Raw genomic sequence first — 20,802 nt, 5'->3', positions numbered from 1 at the left:
ACTTTTTACATATTAATATCTTAACTCTTGGATAATACAAAAAATATATCCTTTTTCATTTATACACGTGGACTAATATTGTAGAGGGCGCCAAAGTCGAGGCCTCGAAAAAAGTAGTTCCGATGGCGGACAGTTAATCTCAGGATTGGAATCTCTAAAACAAAAATATCGTAAGGTTTTTTGAAAATGGAAGGTTTCTTACGTGACAATTAACCAACTTTAGTGAAAAATTGCGCAGAAATAAAGATTTTACGGAAAGTTGAAAAAAAATTTGTGAAAAAACCGCACGTTTTTCTTCAGTTTTTCATGAATAAAAAATATTTATTTTTTATTTTTTTGTCAAATTGTGGTAAATTGTCATGTAACAAACGTCAATTGCATGTCAATTGCAGTACGATTTTTTTTGTTTCAAATATCCCAATCTTGAGATTAACTGTCCGCCATCATTTTTCGAGGCCTCGACTTTTGCGCCCTCTACAATATTAGTGTACGTCTTGTCAAAAAGATATATTTTTTGCATAGAGTTATATATTAGCATAGAGAGAGTGTCATTCAGAGCGAAGTGACGACACCATCTTTTTTATTTGGATTAGTGCTGTTTCACTCTTACGCATAGTAAAGCTGCTACAGTTGTCCTCCTCTTCCGTGCCTATATTCACACTGAATGTCATCGTAGATTTTCGATACAATGTGTTAGAAAGAGATGCAGCAAACCAGTCCATGAGATCTTGTCGTCAGGAAGCGCGGAAGGTAGGCTCCCTCTATGTTAATATATACCTCTATGATTTTTTGTACTCTCTGAGTTGGATATTAATACACTGCGTCCATAAGATAACGCATAAATTCGTTATTTCGTAAGCCGGCGACTTAAAGGAAAAATCCCGAAACAGGTCGATTTTAATTTTTAAATTACGATTTTTTGGAATATATATCATACTAGTGACGTCATCCGTCTGGGCGTGATGAGTGATGATGTAATCGATGATTTTTTTAAATGAGAATAGGGGTCATATGATAGCTCATTTGAAAGCGTATTCAATTTTCTATTCACTAATGTAAACATTAACATAATTATTTATACAGGGTGTTCAAAAAGCCATTTTGTAATTAAAATAATTGAGACGAAAAGAAGAATGTATGTAATTTATTTAATTCAAAATGCGTTTTACTACTGTCAGAAAACAGAAAAAAAATTTATTTTACAAATAAACATTGATTTTCGCTTAAATGAAATATCCAAACTGGCAAGAGGCAGGTGGGTGGAAGCTTTAACTTTGAATTTAAGCGAAAAACAATATTTATTTGTCAAATAAACATTTTTTCCTGTTCTCTGACAACATTAAAACGTATTTAGAGTTAGATAAATTACATACATTCTCCTTTTTGTCTCAATTATTTTAATTAATAAAATGTTTTTTTGAACACCTTGTATAAATAGTTATGTTAATGTTTATATTATGGAATAGACAATTTAATACCCTTTCAAATGAGCTGTCACATGACCCCTATTCTCATTTAAAAAAATCATCGATTACGTCATCACGCCCAGATGGATGACGTCACTAGTATGATAGATATGCCAAAAAATCAGAAATTAAAAATAAAAATTGAACGGTGTCGGGATTTTTCCTTAAAGTCGCCGGTTTATGAAATAATGAATTTATGCGTTACTTTATGGACGCACTGTATGTAAAAAGTTTTATGTTCATTTAATAAAGGTTCTGAGAAAAAAATTCTTGAATAAATGATTATATTTGGTCTTCTAAAGTGTTCTAGTACCTTGAGAGAATTGTATTTAAAATTAATATAATTTATTATTTTGCGACTACACATCGTTTACTAATTTATGAGCTCGCAAAATAAGCGCATTTCGATTATTGACTTGCAATTTCTTTTTTATAGTGCAGTCAATGAAGGACGAAATAAAAGTCAACTGTTGTGTTTAACTTCGGTGAACCTCCATCGATTTTCATGAAAATTGGTGAGTAATTAGAGAATACCTCAAGAAATAAACGTGACATGGTGCCAACTTGCGCTTTTTTCCTGGAGGTGGATGCCACCCCTTTTTGGAGGGTGCAATATATAAGATTTTCTCCTCTGATTTCATTGAACCTCCATAGATTTGCATGAAAATTAGTGAGTAGTTAGAGGACACCTCGAGAAACAAAAGTGACATGGTGCCACCCCTTCTCGTGGGTGAAAATTATTTGATGAAAAATAGCCCCACAAATCGATAGGGAGACAAATTCTAAACAAAATTTGTTATACATATTAAAATAAATCAATACTTTTTGAGTTATCAAAGATCAAATATTTTAATTTTCGTGAAAAAATGCAGGTTTTAAAGCAACTTTTCATAAATAACTCAAAAACTCTAAGTTTTTATAAAAAAAACCTTTATTACCAAAATTGAAGCTAATAACAGATAGAATAGATTCCTTACTTGGAGAACCTTTTAGTATTAATTGAAAGCGAGTTATAGGTAACTGAATGTACATATTTTTTTCTGCGATCAAGAGTAACTTATATTTCACAATATCTAAAATTATTATTATGAAAAGTTGTTTGGAATTAATTAAAAACTATGTTTTAATATGCAATTACATCCTTTTAATTAAATTTTTTTTTTCTCAAATTACAGATACCCAACGCCCTTTTCATTTATTACGAATAATGCGATAACTCTTTTATTGTTATTGATTAATTATTTATTAATTAATTAATGATTGATTAATTAATTAATAATAATAAACGAGTTACCACATTATTTGTAATAACTGAAAAGGGCTAATTATTAATAAAAAACCTTATCATATTATTTCTAATAAATGAAAAAAGCGTTGTTGAAAAGTACAATTAATGTACGATAAAAAGTTCTTTCTAAAAAGCTTTGCATGGTATAAAATCTAAGATGCAACCATCAAATCCTATCAAATTTTTTCAATTTTATATGAGATATAGGTATGTAAAAAAATATGAGTTTCGATAATAAGTAAAGTGCCTTTCTAGATCACAATATATTTCAATTAAAATAAATTGTAATTGCAATTGTATCTGTCGGTAAGTCAGCAGTGAATATAAGGTATAATATAGGTCCTAATACACTTCATTGGGGCACCCCAGTGAGAATTTGTTGTATGTTTGTGTATTCATTCTCATACTTTACCTGGAAGTTTCTGTTGGTGATATATGACTTTAAGAGTATATATTAATTTGTAGGTAAATTCTGTTTTAGTTTACATAATAGGCCTTTATGCCAGACTTTATCAAATGCCTGACTTGCGTCCAGAAATACTGCCGAGCAGTATCTATTATTTTCAAAGTCATCGTTGATTCTCTCTACAATTCTATGTACCTGTTGTATTGTCGAATGTTGTTTTATAAACCCAAATTGGTGTGGTGGTATTAGTTTTTTGTTTTCTAGTATAGGCATTAGCTTAGTAAGTGTCAGCTTTTCAAAAACTTTGGATACCACTGGAAGAAGACTAATAGGACGGTAGGACTGTACACTTTCTGGTTCTTTTCCTGGCTTTAGTAACATTGTTATTTGTGCTAGTTTCCATTGTGATGGGAAATGACCTAGTCTCATTATAGAGTTAAATAACTGTGTCAGAAATTGGAAGCCTTTCTCTGGGAGTTGCTGAAGAGTTTTTCCTGTAATCAGGTCGTATCCTGGAGCCTTTTTTGGATCGATGTTGTGTTGTATAATATTTTTTTACCTCATTTTTTGTGAATATTTTTTCAGGAAGTTCTAGTTGATAAGGTTTTGTAAGTATCGAAATAATTTCTTCTTCAGTTTGTAGTGAGTAATTTCCCTCATTTGGTGTAAAGACTTTTTTAAGGTGTGTCGCAAATGTTTCAGTCTTTTCTAGAGGACTTCTCGCCCATTGTCCTGTTTGTGTTCTTAGTGGTGGGACTGTATAGTTCTGCCTTCGTAGAGTCCTTGTAGCCTTCCACAACGAGTATTCAGTGGCTTGAGTTGCATCTACTTTTTGTAGGTATTCCTGAAAGCTTGCATTTTTTTCTGCTATTATCAATTTTTTAGGTCTTTTTGTGCTTTATTGAGGTTTGTTTTACTTTGAGGTGATCTTGATATTTGCCATTGTTTTCTGAGTCTTCTTTTCCCAATTATTTTTTCTTGTATTGTATTGGAACAGTGTTTGCTCATATGTCGATTTGTAGGTAATGGTGTTGAGTTCCATGCTGCTTCCTGTAAAACTGTGTTAAAATGTTCTACTGCTTTTTCGATTTGTTTATCGGTCTTTAGTGGGATGCCTAAATTGATTTGATTATGTACTTGATATCTAAAATAACTCCAGTTTGTTTTGTTGTCGTGTAATATACAGCTCCTTTCTATTTTTGTTATGTTTTTGCTTACAGTTACGATAACAGGTGAATGGTCAGAGGATAAATCGTAACAAGACTTTGGTTTAAAGTATTTTTCATTTATTCCTCTCACTATAGCAAAATCGAGGAGGTCTGGAATTTTCGCAGTGTCTGTAGGCCAGTATGTTGGCTCCCTTGTGGTTACTATGTTCAGATTATCTATTTGTATTTCTTTTTGTAGTTCAGGCCTTTGGTATTAATAAGTCTAGATCCCCACATTAGATGTTTTGAATTGTAGTCTCCGCCACGAGTAAACCTAGATCCAAGTGTATCAAAAAAGGTTTTAAATTCTGGTTGTTTAATTGAATGTTTTGGTGGACAATATATAGCTGAAAAACTTATAGGTCCTGTCTAGTCTTCTACAACTACATTTGTGGCCTGAATATGTTCTTTTTGATAGTGAGTTGTCTGGTAATGTTTGATGTTGTTTCTTATAATGATTGCTGTCCCACCATGTGCAGTTCCATCTGGATGTGTTGTGTGATATATTTTATAGTTGTGAAATTTTATGAAACTTTTTTTCGTGAAGTGTGTTTCTGAAATCAGTATTATGTATAATTGGTGATTAACTATAAATGCATACAACTCATGTTTGTGTTGTGTCAAGCTATTCAACTTCGGTGAACCTCCATCGATTTTCATGAAAATTGGTGAGTAATTAGAGAATACCTCAAGAAATAAACGTGACATGGTGCCAACTTGCGCTTTTTCCCTGGAGGTGGATGCCACCCCTTTTTGCAGGGTGCAATATATAAGATTTTCTCCTCTGATTTCGTTGAACCTCGACACCTCGAGAAATAAAAGTGACATGGTGCCACCCCTTCTCGTGGGTGAAAATTATTTGATGAAAAATAACCCCACAAATCGATAGGGAGACAAATTCAAAACAAAATTTGTTATACATATTAAAATAAATCAATACTTTTTGAGTTATCAAAGATCAAATATTTTAATTTTCGTGAAAAAAATGCAGGTTTTAAAGCAACTTTTCATAAATAACTCAAAAACTCTAAGTTTTTATAAAAAAAACCTTTATTACCAAAATTGAAGCTAATAACAAATAGAATAGATTCCTTACTTGGAGAACCTTTTAGTATTAATTGAAAGCGAGTTATAGGTAATTGAATGTACATGTTTTTTTCTGCGATCAATAGTACCTTATATTTCACAATATCTAAAATTATTATTATGAAAAGTTGTTTGGAATTAATTAAAAACTATGTTTGAATATGCAATTACATCCTTTTAATTAAAAATTTTTTTTCTCAAATTACAGATACCCAACGCCTTTTTCATTTATTACGAATAATGCGATAACTCTTTTATTGTTATTGATTAATTATTAATTAATTATTAATTAATTAATTAATTACTGATTAATTAATTAATAATAATAAACGAGTTACCACATTATTTGTAATAACTGAAAAGGGCTAATTATTAATAAAAAAGCCTTATCACATTATTTCTAATAAATGAAAAAAGCGTTGTTGAAAAGTACAATTAATGTACGATAAAAAGTTCTTTCTAAAAAGCTTTGCATGGTATAAAATCTAAGATGCAACCATCAAATCCTATCAAATTTTTTCAATTTTATATGAGATATAGGTATGTAAAAAAGTATGAGTTTCGATAATAAATAAAGTGCCTTTCTAGATCACAATATATTTCAATTAAAATAAATTCTAATTGCCTATATAGAAACATGGTTTTTAATTCTGAACAACTTTTCATAATAACTTTTTAATATTATGAAAACTAAACGTACTTTGTTCTTGACCGAAATTCATATTTTTTGACATACCTCGTATAATATTTATAAAATTTGATATTTGATAGTTGCATTCTGAGTTCTAGACAATGCAGAACTTTTTATGAAGAATACCTTTTTCTCGTAAAATTAATAATAAAACAGTTTCCCATATAGTTCCTAGTTATGTAGACATCCTGTATAAAATTTGTTTGAAAACTTTGAAATGAAACAATTATTGAAAATCACAATAAATTTTCTCTTTTTTTTTCCCCTGTAACTTATTAAAATAAACATTATAGAAGTTTTCAGGGACTTTAGGCCTCAGTAACAATGTAGTCTTTCATTCTGGGTTTAAATTTTTCAAAAATATTTATTAGTTTTATAAATTGTGAGTAGGGAGGAACGCACCAAACTTTAAGACTGTATAATATACGTAAAAATAGTCAAAAATAACTCATATATTATTCGATTTTCATTTGTTTTCGAGATACGGGGTGTTAAAATTTTTCTTACAAACTGACGATTTATTTATTGCTCTAAAACCGGTTGAGGTGTGCAAATGAAATTTGGTGTGTTTTAAGACATAGTTATTGCTCATGCTTTGACATACAATTAAGAATTTTATATTCACAATTTGCGCGCGTACGGGTAATAGTCTGAAATTTTTAAAGATAAAAATGGTACGCCACTGAAATATTTCAAATTAAAAATCTTTCTTGAATTTCTCGTTCAATTTGTGACAAACAATCTATCTTCATGTTTGTTCATACGACGCTTCGTTTTCACGTAAATAAAATATCTTAACGCTTACAAAGTTTTCGACGAAGTTTCTATATGAATGTGTGTGTAGAAACTTATTTCGAATACTTTGTAAGCGTTAAGATATTTTATTTTTTGCATGAAAACGAAGCGTCGTATGAACAAACATGAAGATAGATTGTTTGTCAGAAATTGAACAGGGAATTCAAAAATAATTTTTAATTTGAAATATCTCAGTGACGTATTATTTTTAATTTTTGTTTAAAAAATTTTAGACTATTACCCGTACGCGCACCAATGGTCAATATAAAATTCCTAATTGTGTGTCAAAACATGTGCACCAACTATGTCTTAAAACCCACCAAATTTCATTTACACACCTCAACCGGTTTTAGATCAATAAATAAATCGTCAGTTTGTAAGAAAAATTTTAACACCCCATGTATCTCGGAAACAAATGAAAATCGAATAAAAACATGAGTTATTTTTGATTATTTTTACGTATATTATACAGTCTTAAAGTTTGATGCGTTCCTCCCCACTTACTCTGTATAGTAGATTTAAAGGGCGCTAAAATATGTTCCGCACGCGGGCGCCAATCAGCCTTGCGGGGGCCCTGAAGTCAAGTATTTTTTACGCGCAGACAGATTCGGGATAAAAGCAGTGGTGTCATGGTGTGGGAACGCGTGGGAACGCCGTTCCCACACTGGTTAAGAAAAGAAAAAAAATAATAGAGAATTTAGGTTTTGTAAACAAAAATTAGCAATGCGTTCCGGCACTGCGTTCCCGCACTGCTAATTTTGCCATGACACCACTGGATAAAAGTCTCTCAGGTGCGTAGTAGCACAGTTGCTGCTGGTTTAATCTTGTACATTCGTTTTATTGTGTTGCATCTTGAAGCTGTTGGAACTACTGAGATCATTCAGAAGATTTGATAATAATTTAGTTGATCTATTTAATTCGTTTAATATTTCTAACCCTAAGCCCTACAATAGGGCTTTTAATAGTTCTGATTACCAGAAAGATTTTTCGGGTGAAGTCGAGTTCGCTCCGCTTCGTTCAGGTATATTTTAGAAGGGTACGAATTGGCTCCCGCATGAATGCGGGTAGGCTCTCATATAATCGCGGAAACATTAGACATTGTTGCCAAATCGTGTAATATTTATACTGCTTAGGAAATTTACATAGTGATATAGACTTTTTATAGGAAAATTATACTTTTAGACAAATACTTTTAGAGTTTGTTTTAGTTCAACATTGGCATATGTGGCAATTTTAACACAAATTATCGGTGTCGGCCGGTATGCGCTCGACCGTTTTGCGCTCTTACCTGAAATCGGCCGGTTTGCGCTCTACACTCTAATACCCGAAAGTTAAGTTAGGACCGAAGGGTTAGGTCTTCCTCCTTTCCCATAGATATTTCTAAGAAGGTACCTGTTTCTAACAAAAAGAGAAAATTTGAAAGAAGTGACAACGCTGGGTGATATTTTCGACATGTTTAGGTAAAATAAATTTTGTCTATGGGAGCCAATTCAGACTCTACCTTTTTTAGTTCAGGTAAAATTCTTACCATTGGGAGCGAACTCGACCCCGTCCGATTTTTCATTGAGCCAGTCCGGACGTAACTTTTAGCATCAGTTGTCAGTTGAGAGATAAAAAAATGTCTGCTTCCACTTTCACTTCCACTTCGTTTTTTTTACTTGCATACAACTGCATCTGCCAGCACATTTCTTTCGTGTTGCAGTTAGTCTTGCTCTTAGCAATTGGCTGCTTCCATGGTTATTAGATTTACTACGGTTGTCTTGTCCTACGGTGGTGGGGAGATTTAAATTTTTTACTTTACGTCACAAGTATACACAATCCCATATTTTTACATGATTTTCGATCATTGAATGTGTATTATTGTGTATTAAGTATTTGTGTTATTATTTATCTTATATATCCTAGTTTACTTTATATTTTTGTATTTGTAATTTTGGTGTTGTTTCCCGTAAAAACTTATTTTGAATTATTCATGAAGTTATTTATTATATTATGTATGTAGTTGTACATCGTACGTATTAAGGTAGGTTAAAATGTTAAAATTTCATTATGTATTAATGTAATAATAATGTTGATAACATTTTAGAATGCCAGGTACAGGCTGTAGTGTGACCAAATTTTTAGCCTATTATTTAAATTCTTACAATAAATTATACAAGTAATTATAATTCACATAATCCTAGCTGACCTTTAACGATGGTATATGTATTCAATAGTTAATCCAGTATTAATGGAAATTCAGCGAAAAATTTTCAGTGTAGAATGGAGATTGCGTTCCGAGATTTCCGTAAATATTGCATTAACCGGTGGATAAATATCAACAGTTATCCATAATTAAGTATTGTAATCCACTAAACCTTTTTATTTTTGAAGTTTTACTTCTTTACGCGCGATATGAGGGTGAATTTTAATAGTATTAAAACCTTTGATCCCGGCGCAGTCGCATTACAACTTTGTTCTGATTGGATGTTCAAATGACATGACAAAAATTATCCAATATGGCAGCTGCGGCACAGCTGTGGGACTGTGGTTTGGTTATGTATGGTTGTTGCGTTTTAAAATTTGTAGGAAGAGAAACAACAAACAAAAAGTTAGTTAATGGTTATATTGCCTTTTTAAATAGTTTTCATATTATATTTTTAGACTTATTAACATAGAAGAGATGATTATTGCATGCCAATGTGAAAGCCCATCAAACTGTGACTAGTATGAGTGCCGCAAAATTACTGATAAAAAACCTATTAGCTCGAAGGCGTAGAAAACTGGATAACAACAATCAACCGGGACGATCTACGATCTCGCTTATTCAAAGCTAAAGAATCTTATGGCTGTATGACACTATGCATTTTCTTGTATCATTTCTAATATCGTTTCTGATATGTCAAAAAAATGTATAGTGTCATACACAGATACAAGAAACGATATCAGAAACGATACAAGAATTTGTGTCAGGCACAGATTCTTGTACAATAACTGCGCCAATTTCTGCGCAAAGAGCAAAAACGTAAAACCTGCTGGTAAAACTTCTAAATGTCATAATGGCGGCTGAAAATGAGATCATATGATTTATGTCTTGATGAATTTATTTGTGTTTTGTAGGTATTATTTATAAATATTTTATTGATACTTAATATACCATTTGGTATGGACTACTGTTCTACTAATAACCATATATTTAGAATAACTTTGGGTTTCATATTGCATAATTTTTTAATAGAGGAAAATACAATAGTTCCAATTTGGATCAAACTGAAGATAATTATAATGCAAATATTTTAGCACAAATATCAAAACAAAATAAAAAACACAAATAATCAACAGTCAACGTAAAAATTCTAGTTAATATAACATTAAAATATTTGTTTTTAAAAGTTTATAAATTTTATAAAATCCTTAAAATCAGCTGTAGACGCAGTACTACCATACCAATGTAACGTGACAGGGTGACAAACAAAATTTCGACCAATCACGTGCCGAGTTTCATACAGTTTTCGATACAAGAACTTGCATAGTGTCATACAGGGCACAAATGTACGTACAAGAAATGATACAAGAAAATGTATACAAGAAACGATATCAGAAACGATATTAGAAATGATACAAGAAAATGCATAGTGTCATACAGCCTTTACACTGCTAAGTGTTTTAAAAATAGTTGATCAAATTTTGTTATGATACTTGATCATAGCCACTTTGCACGATGCAAGTGATTGCGAAATTTATTAGTCGTTATACGGGCTCTGATTGGGTGTTGAAATGATCTGTCAATAATAAATAATTGTTCAATATGAAGGTAAACAAATGTATAATAAATTAGTTTTATTGTTGTGAGGACAGAAACAAAAAAGTTTATAATTGTAGTGATTTTTAAATAGTTTTTAAAGCAACAGGTACGTAATAATTGTATAAATGTATCATAGGTACCTACCTATTTGAACCTACCAAAATACATAGTATATAATACTTTTATTTACATAATTTGATTACCATCAAAATTTCTATCAATATTCACCTAATATATTGTTTTCTTACTCTATGTTTTGTTGTATTTTTTCAATTCTAAATAATTTCAATTCAAAATCAAAATAATTTGATTTACATAATTCAAAAATGTCAAAAGTTTAATCCGTTTAGTTAGACGATTTTCGCACATAATGACACACTGTCTCCGTGGCGAAGCGTTTAATGCGAGTGAACCCCAATACAACGTCAATACCAGCAGCGCTGGTAAGTTGGTTCGAATCCCAATAGAAACTTTTATTTTTTTATTTTTTTATTTTTTTTTATAAATATTATGATTGTAAGTATATTTATTATATAATTTTATTTTCAGAAAATACGTATTTAGTTAAAAAAATTTCCGACAATTAATGTTCAGAAATCATTTGCGGCAATCATTTTTAATGTGTTTGTGTGTGTTTTATTCTTTTATTATTTTAATTTTTGGCACTGTTTTAATAAAAATGTTTGAGAAGTAGTAAGTATAAATTAGTTTAATATTTAGGTAAAATATAAATAAAAAGTATATTAATTTCGTTTATAATCATATAATCATATAATAGAAGTATAACTTCTTACGTGCGTACAAAGTACACCCACATTCTTTTTTTGACTATCTTGACTATTTTCCGTACATCAAAGACATAAAAATACCAATCATATTACGATTCAAATTACAGAGTACTCGTGACGTAATCGCGCCCTTAATGTTCATTGGTGAGTCGATCCAGACAACCGTAGTAAATCTAGTAACCTCTACAAAATCTGAGTTCAAAACATAGACATATTAACCATGGACCAATCTAGGTATATGCCGCTCAATGCATCGGGGTGTAACGCCAATATCAAGTACAGTGGTCTAGCTATCTTTGTCTGTCGTACGAGTGTGAGCGTATCTACCAAGAGGTGGGAGTAATGGAACGACACAGACACAGAGCTACAGCGGCAGCGGGTATCATATGCTAGAAAGACAATGCTAAGCGCCGGTAGAGAGAGATAAATATACCACCGATGAACTGCTCCGCGTTACGCTATTTTTCGTACCTCGCCTAATCTATGTATTATTATATCGAATCTGGAAAAACACACAATGTAATCCAAGAAATGAAAAGAGTTAACATCAATATTTTAGGAATAAGTGAAACGCGATGGATAAGAAATGGAAAATGTCAAGCTAGAGACCATACAATATCAATATACTATTCTGGTAATAATGGCACACAACATCGACATGGCGTAGCAATAATACTGAACAATGAAGTCTCACAACACGTCCAGAATTTTCTACCTTTCTCCGAAAGAGTTATGCTACTACAACTAAGAACGACAGGCAGAAAACTAAACCTAATTCAAGTCTATGCCCCAACGGCCGAAAAAGATGACGAAGAGGTGGAATCGTTCTATGACCAAATTCAAGAGGCATTGAGAACTACCAAAGCACGTGACGTCACAGTAATAATGGATGATCTAAACGCCAAAATTGGAAAGGGTAGCACAAGTAACGTAGTGGGAAATTTTGGATTAGGTGATAGAAATCAAAGAGGAGATAGATTGATACAATTCTGCCAAGATAATAATATGATTTTTATAAACACGTTCTTTGAATTACCTAATAGGCGTTTGTACACGTGGAAATCGCCAAAAGATAATGAACATCAAGTAATGAGAAATCAAATATTAGATTACATAATGATCAAAGAAAGATATCGGAATAGTATTTCAGCAGTCAAAACACAACCTGGAGCAGATATATCATCTAATCATAATCATAATCTCTTAGTAGATCACATGAAAATTAAAATGAAAAGAATAGAGAAAACAGCAAAAGAAGAAAGAAATGATATAAGTGCACTAAGAAATCCAGAAATCAGAGAAAATATCAAAGAAAGAATTAACGAATGTCTAAACACCGTACAGATTGAAAGGGAATACAATGAAGAAAATATCAACAAAAACTGGAAAAAATAAAGGCTGACTTAATAGAACCTTCAAAAAAGTATCAACGCAAACTCAAAGAAAAGAAAAAAGATTGGATGACAGACGAAATACTAAACTTAATGAACAAAAGAAGAGTATATAGGGACAAAAATAAATCGTTATACCAGCAAACACTAAACGAAATACGGCGACAAATTCGCATAGCAAAAGAAATTAGCTAAAAAAAATGTGATGAAATAGAAACGCTACAACATAAACATGACAGCTTTAATATACACAGGAAAATAAAAGAATTAAATAGAAAACCAGAATACAAACAAAATATACTAGTTGATGAAAAGGGAGACATAGTAATGGATACAGAAAACAAATTGATGGTATGGACAAACTATATAGAACAGCTGTTTAACGACAACCGAGACACAATAGATAACGAATATTTCGTTGAGGAGACTGGACCAGAAATAACAGAAAGTGAAGTAAAACACACCATTAAAGAACTGAAACCTGGGAAAGCTGTAGGACCGGACGAAATACCGACAGAAATGTTGCAACTTATAGCCGACTGCAATATACATGTAATTGTCGAATTATTTAATATCATATACAGAACAGGTATATGTATTACCTAAAGAATGGCTTCTATCAACATTCGTGACTATAGCGAAAAAGAGAAACGCCAGACAATGTTGCGAACACCGTACCATCAGTCTAATGTGCCACATACTCAAAGTATTTCTAAAGATTATTCATCACAAAATATACAGAAAATTAGAACAAGACATTGGACAAACTCAGTTCGGATTTAGAAATGATCAAGGAACCAGAGAAGCATTATTTGCAGTTAATGTGCTAATACAGAGATGTTTAGATGTAAACCAGGACATCTATGTCTGCTTTCTAGATTATAACAAGGCATTCGATACGGTGAAACATAATCCGTTAATAAAACTACTGAGAACAAAGTAACAAAGAACATTGACACACGGGATATAAGAATAATAAATAATCCGTATTATGAACAAGAAGCTGTCATAAGAATAAATAATTTAAACACCAATAAAATAAAAATCAAAAGAGGCGTTAGACAGGGCTGTGTCTTGTCGCCATCACTGTTTAATGCATACCCCGAAGAAATATTCAAAAAAGCATTAGAAGATGAAGTAGCAGGCATAAAAATAAATGGCCTACCCATATGTGAAATTAGATACGCCGATGACACAATACTAATAGCAGAAACTATTACAGATCTACAAAGAATTTTAGATAAGGTTGTTGCAACGAGTGAAGAATTTGGTCTGTCACTAAACATAAAGAAAACGAAATTCATGGTTATATCAAAGAAAAATATTAGAAACATAAATCTACACGTAAATAATAAGACGATAGAACAAGTTCAGAATTATAACTATTTACGGACAAACATTTTGAAACAAACGATTATGCCAAAGAAATCCGAATTAGCTAGAAGTGTATTCACTAATATGAAACAAATATATGTAGGTAGTAGAGACCTCAGCCTAAATCTTAGAAAGCGAGTACTAAAATGTTATGTATTTTCTGTTCCTTTGTATGGCGTGGAGACATGGACTCTCAATAAACAATGCCTCAATAGATTGGAAGCATTTGAGATGTTGACGTATCGAAGAATGCTGAGAATCTCCTGGACAGACAGAATAACCAATGAGGAAGTACTAAGGAGAATACAGAACAGCAGGGAGATACTGGATTCCATCAAAATAAGAAAACTTCAATACGTGGGTCATATAACACGTGGTGACAGATATGAACTCCTAAAATTAATTATGCAGGGAAAGATTCAAGGAAGGCGCAGCATAGGTAGGAGAAAAATGTCCTGGCTGAGAAATCTCAGAGAATGGTTTCGATACAGTTCAACTGAACTCTTTCGGGCTGTAGTGTCAAAAGTGAGAATAGCAATGATGATTGCCAACCTTCGTCGCGAAGATGGCACATAAACAAGAAGAAGCTTCAAAAACTACAAAGGCACCGACAAGAGTGTCATTCAACGACTCAACCACCGATCGACTGTCCGCGCATTATGGCATGTTTACACGTATCCAGTAACTGCCGCCAGATTCACTGGCATGCCACTGGCATGCAAAATAGACCAGCTTTCTATTCGAGACAAAGCTTGACTGGCGCAAAAAGTGTTTACACGATGCCACTACCCCACTACCATGACAGCGCTGTCGTGTCACTGCGACTGGCGCCTGTTACTAGATACGTGTAAACGTGCCATTACACTATTTTGCTCAGTATGCCTTGTCTATTCTTATTATGTCTATATTGTTGTTTGTTTGGGTTTATACAGTACGTAAATCGTTCAGCTGGACATAGGGAACATACATTGTACATATTTAGATACATAAATACATACATTGTATTATATTGAGATAATTGTGGCAACTGAGCTCTCTCGATGACAATATGGTTGTTAGAATTAAGGGGCATTAACCTCAAAATTGACAACTGATTTAGAATGACACAAATAAACGTCAAAATATGACAATGTAGTAGCTAAATATTTTTGACCTAAGGGAATGGGAAAACTGTTTAGTTTTGAAATTAGTTTTTAAATAAAAAATATTTTAAAAATTAAAGTAAAATTATTAACTCATTAATCATAAACTTTGTTTTTGATTTATTTATGGACAGCCTTGCTTCAAAACTGACTCATTCTATTCATTCTAACAGCTCTATTACACCAAAAACTCGTATTCGAACAGAAGCTTTAAGTACAGGTTAGCGCAGTTGTCACAATTCTCTCAATGTATAGTCCCTATGTCCAGCCGAACGATTTACGTACTGTATAACTGTGGACTTATGTCCACAGACATATTCAGAGACATGTCGAAGGGTAGACACCGACATACTCACCAAAAAAGCGTAACGCGGAAACAGCATGGAAACAGTCGATCGGTGGTCTATCTATCTCTTTTAATGCTTTTAACCAAGCGATCCCGCGCATGTGACCGACAAAGATGGCTAGACCACTCAATCCTATGTCGGCGTTTACACCTCGATGCATTGAGTGGCATATGAGTCATATGATATGACTAGCCTAATCTACCGTGTAAATATCTTTGTAATAAATCGTCCTTAATTATGTCTTGTCAATCTGGCAGTTGAACAGGAAGTGAAAATTTCTGAAAAAAAGAACTTTGACATTTTGACTTTCAAAATTGTTGTCATTGTCACAGTTGTCACTTGTCAGTCACTAGTCAGTTGTCAGCTGTCACTACTGTCAGCTAGCGGCGGCAGCACGCAGCAGGCAACACTGGCAACAGCAGTTTTTTTAACGCGCGGTGGCTGAGAATTGAGAATGCTGTTGTAAATTTCTTTGTTAATCAAATAAAACTTTGTTTCAACATATTGCAAAATTCATCTAAACGTTCAACATGTCACAAACTGAAGGCTCGACAGAGGCGAGCGTAAGTGCCTCAGAACCAATGGAAGAAGCAGAGAACTCGGTAAGCGGCTTTACTCCTAATTTAGTTAGTAAAATCATGAATATAATTACAAAGATTGTTGTTGAAGTAAACAATCTACAAAATTCACAGCATTTCTAAATAAATATGTTCTAATTTACAATTATTGGAAGTAATCTTTTTGTTTCCCGCCTAAATAACTGTAGTTAGTAAATTGCAAACAAAGGTTAATGTACCAACAAACTTACTCTCGTAATAATATGTAATATAAGGTGTATAAAATACAAGTAATACACATAAGTAAGAGCTAGTGTTAAGCAAGAAAACCTTTTGTTTGGATTAACCTATACATGTCATAATTATGAAAACTTAAATCTAATTTATATCAACACTTATAGTGCTTAATCAGATTAAAATAGAAATTACTTGTTTTCTTTAATACCTTTTATTTATGTAACTCATGTTCTGAAGTTTTCATATATTCTCATAAACATATAATATTTTGCCATACGGAAAATATATAATCTAACACAAAAAATAAAAACCTTTTATTTATGCAATGATGTAGTAGATAAGCCAAAATAGATTGTATTAAAAGGGGAGTGAATAGCTTAAAAGTTTGAAAAATAAAAATGACCTATTCAACAGATAAAAAATAGTATTATATTCGGCTCACTGATTAGTAAATTTAGGGTGCCAGCAAAAAAATCTTTACAAAGTGAATAAAAGGCATAAATCACGACAATTATTAATTTAATTTTAGAAATTAATTCTTTATAAGGATATTTAATTTTGGCTTCTGTGGCAGTTATGGAAGGGTTCAACATTACTACATGCCTGATGATGGTGTCAGACTGAGATGATGACTTTTAAGAGCTCCTGAACCAGGTTTTCTTTCTGATACAGTCTCAGAAGGCTACTACGCATCTGGCTGTTTCAATTGATAAATCAAATCTCTTGAAACACCAATATCACATGCTATGGTAATTACAGAGTTCCCTTTCTCAAATAACGTTGAAGCACGAACTTTCTGTTCCTTTGTGAGTTTCTTTCGCCCCATAGTTGTTACTTCAGTTTTTCAAGAAGTTTCACATTGACTACTTGTATAAAGTCAACTGAGCCTGTTTAGTATGGTGGTGTGAAAAAAGTCAAGTTAATAATTCGGTGTCGCTATAGTGCAGAAAAGTTGCGATTGGTAATTACAAGAAAAACAATTATTCAAATCAGACTTTATCTTCCAATCCCGCAACGAGCCTAAAGATTATGAAAAAAATGAAATTTTACCTTTTTTTCAAATTTGTTTATTTATTTTTCATGTATGTTTTATTTATCGCTATAGTAAAATTTATTTACAGTGTGCATCGTTGAGTAAGAAAAAAATAGTTTTACGCATTTAACGAATATCTTCCTATCCCTCCAAGTCAGTCAAAATTTATAAAAATTCGAAATTTTTGATGATTTTGATAAATTAAAAAGCATTTAGTAATCTCATTTTTCTGTTACATTGTGAAGCTCTTCGCTTGTTTAGATATTTTATGGCAATATTTAAACAACCCAGAACTCACGAGGAGGTGATTGCACTTCTAGCTCCACTCAACACCCTTCTCTTCAACCAACCAACCACAACAAATGAATGTGTGTTTTTTACATTATTTACATATATGTACATTTCTTTTTCATCGGTTTGTGTCCGGTTTTTAAACGCTAACTTTGTATTGTGATTTGGTGGTAAAATCTGGCAGCATGAACTTTGATTCAAGTGTTGCCTCGATGAATATGTCTCTTTATTGGGGCCCACATACATTAGACATTAGACGATGCTTCCATAACCAACTTTACGCACCGCTCGATAGCTTGTGTGTGGCAGGGATAGTTTGGTACATTACGACATTACTATCTGGCATGTCGCCTGATGTAATGCAGGAACTTATATCTTCATTTAAAACTCTTCGAAGAATTGGTGGAGAAAATAGTTTTATAACATTCCAGTCTTTTTTTCAGTGTAGTCCTGTGCTTCAAAATTTAAAGTAGGAGAGATGAAATTTCTAATACTTTTGCCCTTGGCTGTCCAGCTTTTAACATTCTACTTAGCCCATCTCTCTAATCTGTTTCCCTTCTCCCTACTACTTGAAATTTTGAAGCACTAAACTAAAATAATAGACTGGATTGTTGCAAAACTATCTTCTCCAGCACTTCCTCGAAGAGTTTCAAATGAAGATATAACTTCTTGCATTACATCAGGTGACATACCAGACTGGAATGTACAAAACTTTCCCTGCCACACGCAAGCTGACGAGCGGTGCCTAAAGTTGGTCATGGAAGCATCATCAAATGCTAATGTATGTGGGCCCCAATCAAGAGATGGATTCATCAGGACAACACTTAAATCAAGGTCCATGCTGCCAGGTCTTACCAAGAAATCACAATACAAAGTTGGCTTTTAAGAGCTGGACACAAACAGGTGAAAAAGAAATGTACATATTATGTAAATATTGTAAAAAAACACACACTAATTGGTTGGTTGGAGAGAAGGGTGCGTGTGGAAGCTAGAATTGCAACCATCCCCACGTTTTGAATTCTGGGTTGTTTAAATATTGTCATATAATATCTAACCACGCGAAGAGCTTCACAATGTAACAGAAAAATGAGATAACTAAATTTTTTTAAATTATCAAAATCATCAAAAATTTCAAATTTTTATAGATTTTGATTGACCTTGCGGAATCGGAATATATTTGTTAAATGTGTAAAACTATTTTTTTTTTATTACTCAACCATGCAAGCTTTAAATAAATTTTACTATAGCGATAAATAAAACGTACACGAAGGATGAATAAATATTTTTGAAAAAAAAAGAAAATTTAATTTCTTTCATAATCTGTAGATCCGTTGAGGGATCGGAAGATAAAGTCCGATTTGAAGAATTTGTTTTTTGTTTCTCTTGTAATTACCAATCGCAACTTTTCCGCACTATAGCGACATCGAATTATCAACTTGACTTTTTTCGCACCACCCTACTGTTTAGCGTTTGGGGAGAGGTGATGACATACTTGCATTGGCAGGTGCCTGTAGTTTACTGACATCTTATTTTCTTTAGTTTATTCTGTGCGTTTGTACTGTACACACAGTTGGCTTTATACAAATATTCAATGTGATAGTTCTTCAAAAACTGAAGTAAAAACTATGGCGCGAAAGAAAGTCACAAATGAACAGAAAGTTTGTGCTTCAACGTTGCTTGAAAACAGGGACTCTGTAATTACCATAGCATGTGATATTGGTCTTTCAATACATTAAATTTATCAATTGAAATGGTCAGATGCATCATAGCCTTCTCAGACTGCTCCGGAAAGAAAACCTGGTTCTGGAGCTCTTAAAAAACATTATCTAAGCCTGACAACATCATCAGGCATATACTAATGTTGAACCCTTCCATAACTGCCGCAGAACCCAAAATTAAATATCCTTATAAAGTATTAATTTGTAAAATTAAAATAATAATAATCCTGATTTATGAGTTGTATTCACTTCACTGTAGGTGTCTTAATTTTTATTGCAGTGGCTATATCTGTGGCTTCTGCTAATTGTGAATACTTTTTGTATAATTCGTCAACCATATCAACTAGGCCAGGTTCCAGTATTATTTATTGGACTTGGTATTTTCCCCAGGACTTTCCTCACGAATATTAATAGTCTATTTTTTTCTTTGTTAGAAAGCACACATGTCTACAACCATATATTAAAACTGGTAGTGTTAAGGTTCTATATTATATCATGTTCGTTGTCTTCCTTGTTAGGCAGTGACTTCTAAAGTTTTTTGATTAGTTCATTTTGCAAACGTTAGTCTATGGTTTATCTCTTCCTATATTATGTTGTTGGTGTTTACCATACTACCCAGATAATTGTTGAACAATTTCAAAATTATAGTACTTACTTAATCAGTAGACCCATTGATTTCGGTGTTGGGCTATTTATAATACAATTCATTACATTACCTGACGATTTATAATTCAAAATTATAGTAACTGATGTTAAAATTATGCCCATGTTTCTAACTCTGTGGTCTGTCTCTGATGCCATAAGCCTCGTTTTATTTACATTTATGACCAGATCCATCATAGGGTCTACAGCTAAGTCTCCATAAAACAGTCTCATTGTATGGAGGCTTTTGACTGGCACATACCCAGTAGGGATTTGCTAAATATCAAAGGGCTTGTCAAAAATTTCGCTCATATTGAAAAATAAAATAAGTAGCTATTAAATGCTTGCAAAATGACTAGAAAGCATTTGAGTGACAAGCAAAAACAAGAGCAATTTCCAAACTCTATGAAGTTTGGTCACTAAGATAAACTGCTGCAGATTTGAATGTGAGCCATTTTATTCATAAAAAAACTTTCTATAATTTGCATTTTGTAAAAGCGATTTATTTTATTTTAATTGTTTAATTTCAATCTATGATTATGACTATGACAATCAACA

The 20,802-nt window shown here is 32.5% G+C and overlaps 1 protein-coding gene across 1 annotated transcript in view; it reads left to right on the top strand.

Annotated features, from left to right (window-relative positions):
* Window positions 1–16,130: 16,130 nt before the first annotated feature.
* Window positions 16,131–20,802, top strand: part of LOC114325883 (chromatin-remodeling complex ATPase chain Iswi) — a 48,502-nt gene continuing 43,830 nt past the window's right edge. The window contains exon 1 of the mRNA XM_028274018.2: window positions 16,131–16,368. Coding sequence (XP_028129819.1) covers window positions 16,297–16,368 — 72 coding nt within the window. The 5' untranslated portion in view covers window positions 16,131–16,296. The remainder of the gene's footprint in view (window positions 16,369–20,802) is intronic.

The sequence above is a fragment of the Diabrotica virgifera genome, chromosome 1, assembly GCF_917563875.1.
Source record: "Diabrotica virgifera virgifera chromosome 1, PGI_DIABVI_V3a".
Lineage (NCBI taxonomy): Eukaryota > Metazoa > Arthropoda > Insecta > Coleoptera > Chrysomelidae > Diabrotica > Diabrotica virgifera.
Note: the sequence above shows the minus strand (reverse complement) of the source record. Positions and strands in the feature narration are given on the sequence as shown.